This window comes from Colossoma macropomum, unplaced genomic scaffold, assembly GCF_904425465.1.
Source record: "Colossoma macropomum unplaced genomic scaffold, Colossoma_macropomum, whole genome shotgun sequence".
Taxonomy (NCBI): domain Eukaryota; kingdom Metazoa; phylum Chordata; class Actinopteri; order Characiformes; family Serrasalmidae; genus Colossoma; species Colossoma macropomum.
The window spans coordinates 368,339-380,436 of NW_023495392.1; the positions used below are offsets into that span (position 1 = coordinate 368,339).

At 35.8% G+C, this 12,098-nt stretch overlaps 1 protein-coding gene across 8 annotated transcripts in view; it reads left to right on the forward strand.

Annotated features, from left to right (window-relative positions):
• Positions 1-12,098, forward strand: part of dmd (dystrophin) — a 164,887-nt gene that overhangs the window by 125,454 nt on the left and 27,335 nt on the right. For 6 of the 8 annotated variants that reach the window (XM_036562454.1, XM_036562453.1, XM_036562455.1 and 3 more), the window contains 10 exons: positions 1,686-1,771; positions 3,285-3,442; positions 4,620-4,786; positions 5,336-5,447; positions 5,629-5,765; positions 7,824-7,862; positions 9,919-9,984; positions 10,444-10,509; positions 11,325-11,483; positions 11,635-11,878. In XM_036562454.1, coding sequence (XP_036418347.1) covers positions 1,686-1,771; positions 3,285-3,442; positions 4,620-4,786; positions 5,336-5,447; positions 5,629-5,765; positions 7,824-7,862; positions 9,919-9,984; positions 10,444-10,509; positions 11,325-11,483; positions 11,635-11,878 — 1,234 coding nt within the window. The remainder of the gene's footprint in view (positions 1-1,685; positions 1,772-3,284; positions 3,443-4,619; positions 4,787-5,335; positions 5,448-5,628; positions 5,766-7,823; positions 7,863-9,918; positions 9,985-10,443; positions 10,510-11,324; positions 11,484-11,634; positions 11,879-12,098) is intronic. The other 2 variants (XM_036562456.1, XM_036562457.1) reach the window with 1 other exon arrangement.

Sequence of the window (12,098 nt, forward strand, 5' to 3'; positions counted from 1 at the left end):
CAAACCTTAGTCTATTGGTCTTCAGTCATCTTTCGAGACAAACAGTCAAGCAGCCATAAATATTTGGTCAAAGGTTGTAACCGCTTTAATAATTAGATTTAATTAGAAATGGCCTCATGTGCGATCACTTTTGGTTTGCTGACTTTCTACACTGATTATTTTTAATGCATAGCATGTATTCTGTTGTCCAAATTATTCCCAATGAGTTAAGTCATTTCTTAGATTTATATTTTTGTTATCTTTGATTTTAAAATAAACCAAGCATGTTTGGGGTCAGATAAATAAATAACTTGGTTAACTTACTTGGTAAACATGAGGGGATTTTTCTTGGGGAAATTTCAAGATTTATAATTATAAATCATTTGAAATTTGAAGATTTTCAATTGTTTAGTCTTTAGATTTACTAATGACAACAGTTGTAATTTGTGTTAGTCATCGTCCTGTGGCAAGGTTATCCTATGTAAAATTAACATCAAGGTGACAAACATTGGCTAGCTGCTCTGTGACTGCATGCGACTCCTAAAAAGGTGATGTTACACACAGTGTAAAGTAATCTACCTTCGAAGCTACAGAAAATGTATAAGGATAAATTTCCCTCAACAAAACAGATTTTCTGGTCGTCTTACTATAACAGTCACAATCGTTCTAGGGGACCGCCTGGTGGCTGAAACAATGAATTGCAGCCCCTAGAGCCCTTTGGGTTAGTGTAACCTTTTGCAGAACAAGCATCCTGTAGAGTTGTTATGGCAGTAATGTTAGCAAAATCCTGTTTTGAGGCCTCCAAATACTGCCCAGATGCCAAATGGAATTTCCAATCAAGTCCAATTCTACATGAAATCTGAAACAATCTGCTGGATAATTATGGGTAAATGCTGTTTATCTGTTTATGGGGGAATGGTGAGCAGATTAATTTAAATTAGCAGGTAAGCAAGAGCAGACTAATCTGTGGACCTAACAAACTCTGTGGTTAGTAAATTTTCCTTGGGAAGATAAAGTTGTGAATGTCGAGGTAGCATGCCTTTGTGTGAAACCAAACAACTTCTAATCAGAGTATTAAAATGGACTAGTTTTACTTCTGCACATACACTTTCTACTGTTATATTCATTCAAAGTTCTTTATCTGGTTTATATAATTTTGATAGCTACCTATGAGTTATGAATATGATTTTCTAATTACATTTTGTTCGATAATATTAGGCTTTGAAAGGCATAGAGTCTGTTTGCTAGTGCTGGACAAAGAAAGAGTTTAAATCTGCTTAGTTTAATTTTAGCTGTCTTTTCTAGAATAGTGGATTAGGTGTTCTCTGGACAATTTTAAGCAAGATATACATGTATTATATTGTGTACAATAATGAAGTAATGTGCTGTGATTTGTCAGTCCACTAACCATGTGCTTGGTGGAATTTCAAATTATGACCACACCCACATCAGTGATGCCATGCCAATGAAATCCGTGCTGTTCAGCATAAAGCTTATTCATACCACTTTACCTGATGTCCCACTTTTGTGGGGAAAATGTAAAGATGATGTAAAGGCAGTGAGACCTCAAGTTTGCATCTGTTATACCTGTCCTTACTTTTTTCAGGGACACAAATTGCATTTGTACATGCTTAGTTTTTTAGAAGATTTGAAAACTTGCTAATACAAGAAGTATTTATTTAACTTATTTTCTTTTGTTTTCACAGAGGTAGAACTGGGAAGATTCGAACACTATCCTTTAAAACTGGAATAATGTCCCTCTGCAAAGCTCATCTTGAGGATAAATACAGATGTAAGTTATTTTTTTCTCTATATAGTAGTTTACACTTTGTGTTTTAATTTAATAACAGCTTATGTTTAACAAGAAATCCTCTTTCAGCTTAAGCATTTGTCTTAAAGAAAGAAGGAGATAAATCAACCCTAACAATAATACAAGTACATGACATGTAAAACATTTCATTGGTACTTTCTTCTTCATAAAACACACAATATAATACACATAAAAAGGAAAAAGTATATCTATATCAAATTTGACAAAAATCAAGGTTACAAAAGCTATTTTTTTCAGTATGCTGTAGAGCATGGGTCATCAACTGCCCGACCGCAGTCCAGATGTTGACCCGGCAAAGTATTTCAGGAGACCAAACCAAACACTTGAAAAAAAAAATGCGAAGCCAGTAGGTTAAAAGTGGAAACATCAAGTGCCTGTGCCACTGCGAAACAACAGTCACTTTGAATTATCAAACTGCCAAAATCCTGAGGATTAATAAAATAAACCCAAAGCTTAACATGAAATGTAAACTTGTGGGGGTTGTCCATTCCATTACAGCTCAAGAGTGTAGAGTGCAGACCTTTTTAAAGCAAGAAATTTGATGTCACTGAACCTTCCCAAGCTTTTGTTGAATATCCCTTTTGTAGAGAGAGACTTCTCTTTTATTCCTACTGTTCCCAAGGTGGAAGAAAACTGTTCAAGTAATGCTACTGTTTCTTATGAGTATGTGAGATAAAAAATTGGTAACAATTAAGAACTGCACTACATTTGACTGAGAAACCCTCAAAATTCAGCATTTTATGAATGAGGCTGTTGATAAATGTCTAGAAACTAAGACATTTCTGTCAAGTGCAATACCTTAAAATTAGTCTGTAATAAGTTAGCTTATAAAAGCTACAATTGATGTAAAACATCTTACATTTAAAAGTCCTAGCTTCAAATCAGAGGTTGGCTTTATATTTAGGTTAAACTGTATTTTTTATTTGTTAAAATGAATGATTCTGTTCAAGTCGTTGATGTCCGTGTTTTTGTTGTCAGCTAACAAAGATTAAAATTGGCGGTGGAAATCTTTCTGAAGAAACCACTCTACAATAGGGAACCTGTAGTAGCTTTTTAGGCAGTAGCAAAAATACATAAAGTCACTTTATATGGTTCCAAAATAATACCTAAGCACAAAATAAGCTGTTTACGGTAGCAAAAATAATATGTTAATGAACTAATTTAATTCTCCATAATGACTTCCAGAATGACATCATTCACTTTTTGCACTGAGATTTTTAAAATTATTATTTATTTAGTTTGTTAGTATAACATACATGTATTCATAATATATATTTGTATATTAACTTAATAATAATAACTTAATAATTTTAGATATTAATATATGTGTTTGTGTTAATTAAATTTTATTAGTCTTAAATTTATTTAGTCAGATAGTCTTGGTAATTAAAACAGAGTTGAACTGTGAGTGTGAAGTTTTCCCTCTCTTTAAATGACTTGCGCCTCTCATATTTTCCTCTTATATCCTTGATAGTTCTGTTTAGACAGGTGGCCAGTGCCACAGGTTTCTGTGACCAGCGCCGTCTTGGCCTCATGCTGCATGACTCAATACAGATCCCCAGGCAACTGGGAGAGGTGGCATCATTTGGAGGAAGCAATATAGAACCTAGTGTACGCAGCTGCTTTCAGTTTGTGAGTCGGTTTTGTTTCTTTGCATGGTGTGTTTCATATGTATATTTCAGAGAATGAGAATGCAGCATGTCCTCCACCATGTGGAACTAGTTTGTTTATTTTAATTTCTGATTTTCTTCATTAGAATAGGCACCAGAATAGGCTCTTTCCTTCATAAGTGTTCACAATTTAGACTTAACAGGAGCAGTAGGAAATGCATACAATAATAATCAGTTTTGAATTACATGGGGAAATATGTATTGTGATCATTGTTAGAGTGTCAGATAAAGAGGCTGGGCCCAATAAGCAATATGTTCATGCTTCACATTGTCATAAGTGGTAGAAGAGTTAAAACTGGCATTTGACTCATAAAAATCCAAATCACAGAAAAATCAATTAGAAAAGAATTTAGGTGGGATAAATTCTAATAGAATTTTGCAGGAAAATTCAGTTAATTCCTTAGGGCTCTATATAATGTGTAATATGTGTATGTCATTTTAATATGAGTAGTGTTTTTTTGGTAGTAGGCCTGGACGATGGGGTGATATAATCAGATATTGTTGATGATGAATTAACCTGGTGGTGATGTGTTAAAGGCGATGATCACCATCTTTGTAAAAGAACTGAGGGGAGAATTAGCGAGGATTAATTTACCATTAAACAGCTCAGAAAATTTGTTGGGAAACTGGGGTGGGTGGGGGGGGTGTGGGCAATATTATCGACAATTGCAGTTTTTAACTAGACAATATCATGCTAATTATTTTTAGATATTGCCCAGGCCTAGTTGGTGGAGCTTTTACTTCTGTGGACTAAGGGAAGGAAATCAATCAAACTTATGACTGGTGGGGACAAATAGTAAACAAATTAAATTTAAACTTACAGGCTTACAGTTAATTTTTTTATGCATTTGGTGCTGTTTCAGCTCAACAGTGACATTGCAATAGCTCAGTAGACTGGGACACGTAAGAAGCATGATTCAGGCCAAATGTGCCAGCCAATCAGTAGAAGCTCAACTGTAGGTTACATTAGTCAACAATATACATAATACGAAAACCTCTGGTGCAAATGGAGAAAAGTTGCAGTTCAATTATGAGAAAGTAATTTCATATGCAAAACAGCATTTGCATGCAAGGAAATGCAGTACCATTCCTTGCCACTACCTGACATTTTCTTTTTTGTTGTTTTTGTTTAACTAAAGGCAAATAACAAACCAGAGCTAGAGGCTTCAGTCTTCCTTGATTGGATGCGTTTGGAGCCTCAGTCTATGGTATGGCTCCCTGTACTTCACCGTGTGGCAGCTGCAGAAACAGCCAAACATCAGGCCAAATGCAACATCTGCAAGGAATGTCCTATTATTGGCTTCAGGTACTTGGCTCTGAAAAATAGAAAAAGTTACAGTTCATCTGCTGTTAGGGTTGAAGTGTGTTCTGAGCCTTTTAGGTTATTTTAGTATATGTGTTAATGAAATTCATTGCGTGTCCGATAGACTGCAGTGTGATCTCAGTCTCTTTTTTATGCAATTTTATTTTAGTTCAAATCAATCTCCATCATAATTTTGCATACATGAACAGACACATTATGGCATTGTCATCAGAACTCCTTATTACTATGGTTATGCTTTGCGTCTATCATTTTGGAGGATGAATCGGTGTAAAAAAATGCTTTTTAACTAGATAAGTAAAATTAACAGCTATTCAAATTCAAAATTACTTTTTAAATACACATTACATGTTTATTTTTCCTGCTGCCACATATAACTCTGTCAATAAATTCTAACACTCATATCCATGACTCTATGACTGGGATATACAGCTTTAAATGCAGCCTTTCCACCATTGACTGTTCACTCTGTAGCCTACCATGCTCTTATTCCTGAATCTCTGACTGCAGATTTAACACTTTGCCTTTCTACAGGTACAGAAGCTTAAAGCACTTTAACTATGACATCTGCCAAAGCTGCTTCTTCTCTGGCAGAGTGGCCAAGGGACACAAAATGCAGTACCCCATGGTGGAATATTGCACTCCGGTATGTTTAGCTGTTTTACTGTGTTTATTACTATGGGTATGTATGATATTTTTTGAAATACAACACCCTGCCTGTAATCATTATGTTTTGCATTGGTGTGGGTATCATTGTTGGGAAAAAAGATTGAAGCATTTAGGCATGACTTGTTAATAATTTGTTGGTGTGTATGTTCCAACATTAGACAACCTCTGGTGAAGATGTGAGAGATTTTGCCAAGGTACTGAAGAACAAGTTCAGGACAAAACGCTATTTTGCCAAGCACCCTCGCATGGGTTACCTCCCTGTGCAAACCATTCTTGAGGGGGATAACATGGAGACGTAAGTCATTTTGATTTGCATTTCTGTGTGATCACAAGTGCTATTAGCTCTGCATTGCAGAAGTTTATTTGTGAATTGTTAAAGTTATAATGAACAGGAAAACAAGCTCACTACCTTGTTTTCAAGTTGTTCCTAATGTTTTAAAGTCATGAACCACTTTTTGCTTATAATATGAGTGATGTCTGTTTTTGACACTACTTTGGTTTTAGTTGCTAGGATCTGAGCACCAGAGGTGCTGCTCCAAAAATATTGGCACCCCTGGTAAACATGAGCAAAATGGGCTGTTACAAGCATTCTTTATTGCTTATCCCTTTTCTCTTTCATTCAAAATATTAACAAAAAATCTAACATTCATTTGATGTACAACAATTGAAATAAAAACCACAATCTTAGTAGGAAATGAAATTGTAAAAACCGATGGTCTTTGCAAATGTTTGGACCGTGATTGTTGCTGCTTGCAACTATATTTATTTTTCTTTTTTTTTTTTTTTTTTTATTGAAGTGTTGCGGAATTGGAAAGTACATCTTGAAACACTTATCCTAGAAAAAGTTAAGATGTAGTGCCACACAGTTATTGTTTTCTGTTGGCAAAGATGAGGAAACAATGCCTTTCTTTATTAAAACTAAGATAAAATTAAAAAACAAACTTCATCGATGATGTGCGTGATACTATGATTGTCAGAGCCTTTAAAATTAAGAGTGCTTCTGTGCATGACCTTAACCCTTTTTATTCCAAGTCCACCTCAGGTTTTTTAGAACAAGGACACAGTCCCACTGATTAGAAGCACTGCTCTTATGAAGAATTAAAAAAGCTATTTGAGCTCCTGAGTGGCGCAACCGTCTAAGCGTTGGCCCTATCATCAGGAGATCGCGAGTTCGATCCCTGGTGATGCTACAGCCATCCGTAGCCGGGAGTCCAAGAGAGCACAATTGGCCTCGCTCTCTCTGGGTGGGTAGGATGGCCCCTCCTTCTCCCCCCATCACTCAGCGCGATGCTAGTCAGCGCAGGCGTCTGTTAGCTGACGTAACAGATCTGGCGGTTGGCGCTTTCCTCCGAGCGCGTTCGGCTGTCAAATGACGTTGCGTGAGCGGCAGCTCGAAAAGAAGCGGTGGTTGGCTTCACAGGTCTCGGAGGAAGCCTGTGTTAGCCTTCACCCTCCTAGCGTTGATAGCATCGTGTGATTGGGGGAGTCCTAACTAGCGGGTGGAATTGGAGACGACTAAATTGGGGAGAAAATCTCTTTGGCCTTTCCTATAGACTTTACAGTCCAGACAATATTTAAGAAACAAACACTTCTATAGAAATATGCAAATAATTCTTTGCCCCACTATGAACAATAAAACATTGTCACACATGATTTTTTTGGAAATAAATGAACTGATTGTAAGTTCACTTCTAATCTATCATGGTTGCACTTTTTGAAAATATGTATGTGTAGAGAATTTTTTTGTGTGTTTTTGAATTGTAAGTGTTACCTTTCATTCACACCGGCTGCGATGCAACAAAACTTATTCCTATTCAATGAGAGTTAGCAAATTCTGATGACAGGAGGCAGTGTGAACTTTGGGAATGCAAAGTGGATGGAGTCTTTCGTTATGCAAATAGGAAGCAAAGCAATATGGTGATTACCAATAGGAATTAGGCCTTGAGCAGGGTGGTTCGTGCTTTATCTCCATCACTGTAAAACGCTAGGCTCCTTTTTTAGTTTCTAGATAATTCTTTCTACAAGAAATGGAGGAATGGCAAATAGACAGTAGTTGCAAAGTTTTTATTTAATCCCTGTATAGTGCAACACTCTTCGTGTCTATAAGGAAAGCAAACACACAAGCCGATAAATCTCCAAGGTGTTTAATATTTTGCAGGAATGCATCTGATTTGTTCTTTGGTGTAAGTGCAACCATGGCAACAAACGGTCAGCTTGAGTTCAGAAATGCCCACAGGTAATGTGCGACCCACGATTTGGGCAACATGAGGCAAAAAGTTAGTGGCGGTGTGAACACAGGGTTAGGGATTGTTCTAATTACTACCTTATTTGATTCATTGTTTTTGTCTTACAGTCCTGTTACACTAATCAACTTCTGGCCTGTTGACCATCCGTGAGTACCTTTAGAAAATACTGAAATTCACACAATCTCAGATATTCACATAGTTCAACAAGAAACAGCTGAGCAAATCTGAACAAATGCCTTGTAAACCATGCTCTGTACACAGCATTTGTTTGTTCTTACAAAAGATGGCAAACAGTATCAATCTTCTGATGATAATTTGTCACTGATTATTAAGTTCACCCTCACATATTTCAAATGAAAAGGCATTGAAATACATTACTTGTGCAAGTGATTTCAGTGTCACACAGGTCTTGGTTAGTATGTTATTTTGGCACAAGGTAACATTAATCTAGTATCTATGAAATAAATTGAGTATTGCAGATCATCATATATTACTTATGTATATTATTTGTTTGAAAACATATTCATACACATCCACTGTTTGCATATTATTGTGTGACTATGCCTGGATGATAACATGATAACGAGAATTACTGAAATCTAGATTTAGTGTTTTTGATAAATTAATTATGCTGTTCTGTTTCTCAGTCTGGTTTTTGGCTAGCTTTTCACTCATAAGAGCACAAACCATATTGGCAGCTGTGATAGCTGTTTCATGTTGAAATAATGGAGAGTGTAAAGTGCTGTAAGGTGCAGGAAGATGTGGTTTAAAGAAGGATATATTATGCAAACCTCAAGTCTGAAAAAATTGGGACATCACGTGAAATGCTAATAAAAACAAAGAGCAGTGATCAGTAAATTATGATGATGATAATTATCATTTTACCATATGAACTTATTTATTTATTTATTTATTTTGCTAAATATATGATCATTCCAAAGTTAATAACTCCGACACTTTCCAAAAAAGTGAGGACGGATTGTAGTATGTCCTCTTTTATTTTAACAACATTTAATGATTTGGGAACTGGAATGACCAATCGATCCATTTTTAAAAGAGGAATTTTTTGTGGTTCTTCCATTATACAAGTCTTCAGCTGGGCAACTGTATGGGGCCTGTGTTGTTGTATTTTGCGCTTTATAATACACCATGCATTTTTTAAAAGGAAACAGGTCTGAACTGCAGGCAGGCCAGTCTAGCACTTACACTTTCTGATTGTGCAGCCATGCTGTTGTAACACGTGTAGAATGTGGTGTGACATCATGTTGAAATAAGTGTGAACGTCCTTGAAAAAGACTTTGCCTAGAAAGGAGCCTGTATATCTTTCAGTGTTAATAGTGCCTTCACAGAAGTTGGCAACATTTCTGGACTTTGTTGACATATGGCTTCTGCTGTGCATAGTACTGTCTTCCCTTGCATCTGTGGATGCAGCAGCAAAGGTGTTTACTGGTGACAGTTTGTCATTATCCCAGAGCCCATGAGGTGAAATCCATCACAGAAGTGTGCTGTTTTTTTTAAAGCAGAGGTGTCTGAAGGAAAAGTCACAGTTGTGTTTTTTTGACCTTGCCCTTTATGCATAGAGATTTCTCTGGATTCCATGAATCTTTTGATGATATTATGCAACATAGAGGGTGAAATACCTAAAATAATTGCAATCAGTTATTGAAGAACGGTGTTCTTAAACTGTTGGATTAATCAGTGACAGTGTTCGGTAAAGTAGCTTCATTACTGACTTCTGCTTTTATATCAAAGAATAATTGTATCACCTGTTTCTTGAACATTTCAGAACCTTCCTTAAAATTGCCCCTGTTTACTTTTTTTGGAATGTGTTGCAAGCATCACTTGCAGAATGGGTGTATATTTACAAATTGTTACACAATCAAGCTGATGAGGTAAATCATCAAATATTTAATCTGTGTTTAAAAACAGTTGTAAGTGGATTTTCAAATCAGCCTAGAATGCTATCTTGCTTAAAAGTGAAGGTAAAGTCTAAGCATTGCAATACAGCTTAGCTAGGTTTGCGTAGTCTTATTAGAGGTCAGTGTAGTGCATAGTTTTTTGTGAGAAAAGTACATTTTTTTTCATGAAAATTCTTCTGTGTAATTATAATAAGCTACAGATTTTGTTGTTGCTTAGTAATGTACTAACATTTTAATGTTCTTACTTACTCCCTTCTTGCCTTCTCTGTTCTGCCATTTATAGTCCGGCATCTTCACCACAGCTGTCCCATGATGACACCCACTCACGCATTGAGCATTACGCCAGCAGGTAAGATGCCAGGCATCAAAAAGAGGATGTTGTGAACTGGCGTGAAATGACATGTTTGAAACTAACTTTATATATTATATAATATTTGTGGATTTTAAAAATGAAGTACATCCTACAGTGTTCACACACTGGCCTGTCCTATGTTTTATGGTGTTTTCATTGCTCTAATACAATAATAATTAACAAGCCTTACCTTGAAGTTGAAGTGAGTGCGTTGGAGCAGAGACTAAAGACTTTAACCCCTTTAAACACTAAATGTGCAGGACAGGGTTGGTTCAGGATCAAGGTTTGAACCATTTAAGTTATTTCAGTGTGGAACAAATAGAATGTACTTAAATATGTTAACTATTTGATGTACTGTTGAGTTGAATTGCATATTTGAATGAATATTTAGCTACATCTGTGAGAAACTAATGCAGATTGTTTATGGAAGAGTGAATACTTTTGTGTCTTACACAGGCTAGCTGAAATGGAAAACCGGAATGGCTCCTATGTGAATGAGAATATTTCACCTAACGAGAGCATGTGAGCTTACTTGCATTTGTGTTTTGGTTATATAGGAGCTGTTTAGGAAATATATATGAGAAAACGTGACGCTCTTGAATGAAACTTGAATATATAAACTGAGATCATGAAACTGGAAAATCTCAACAGAATTGAGAATGAGAATATTGTATGAAATCTGAAATTATGAAATGACCTGAGCATATTGAATTAAACTTGTCCCAGGGGTAAAATAATAGTGGATAACCTGAATTTTAGCAACTTATTTTTGTTAGTAATGATTTTTTAAAGCAAACTAAAATACTGAGCTGGTAATGACATAGCTAAGTAACATTAACAACATTATTACTACAACATTTTTTACATTCAAAACATCTGTCTTCTCCAGGTTTCATTTAAAAAATGTTGTGGTTCCTTCAGTACCTGAGTTTTTTCATGTTGCCGAAGAAATTATTCAAATGTGACAATGGCAATGTTTACATTTAGAGGTTTCAGATAATTTGTTGGAAGCTGTAAAAAGTAAGGAAATGTTTAATGTGTTCAGAATGATATTTGTCTTCGTGTTTGTGTGTTTTAAAAATTAATGTGTCGTAAAAGCGATCAAATCTCTAAGTAGAAAATGTGAATTTATTTTAAGTACAACAACAAATTATTAAATGGTAAGTAATACACTGTTTATAATTAAATTGGATTATTTATTATTGAATAATTTGTTGTTGTTCCCAAACAACATAATATTCACTGTTTTGTTGATTTTCTAAGTGATAATACTAGCTGTAATTTTGCATTAAAACATGCAGTATGTAAAGGATGTGTACTTACTTTGTTCATTGCAGGGATGATGAGCATCTGCTGATCCAACACTACTGCCAGAGCCTCAGTCAGGGCTCACCCTTGAGCCAGCCACAGAGCCCTGCACAGATTCTCATATCAATGGAGGGTGATGAGAAAGGAGAACTTGAGAGAGTTCTCAGTGATTTGGAGCAGGAGAATAGGTTTGATAGTTTATTTTTTCAAAAACCTAATTACTTCTTGAGAGCAAAGATATTGTGTGCTCTTTTTTTCTCTACAGCTTTTGTAATGTTTTAATTACGCTATTACACCTTTACAGTTTCATGTGTTATTCTTTCATTCTCTTTGTTTTAGGAAGCTGCAGGCAGAATATGATCGACTGAAAAAGGCTCATGACCATAAAGGACTGTCGCCGCTGCCATCACCTCCACAGAGGCTGCCAGTTTCACCCCAGAGTCCCCGTGATGCTGAGCTCATTGCTGAGGCAAAATTACTAAGACAACACAAGGGTCGTTTGGAAGCAAGAATGCAAATTCTGGAAGATCATAACAAACAGCTGGAGTCTCAGCTTAAGCGACTTAGACAGCTACTGGAGCAGGTGGGTAGGGCATTTCTTTAACCCTTTTGTATACATACTGTGACATTGTAGGAAAGGAAAACACTGAATAACCTTCTTTTCCATTTTTTTCTAAATTAATTCTGTAGAACATTAACTATGAACTTTTGCTGGCTGAACTCACCAGGGCCAGAATAATGCTCAAGTAACAATACTTTTCCTAAAGTTAAGTGTAAAATATTCTTTTATCTATTTTAAAATT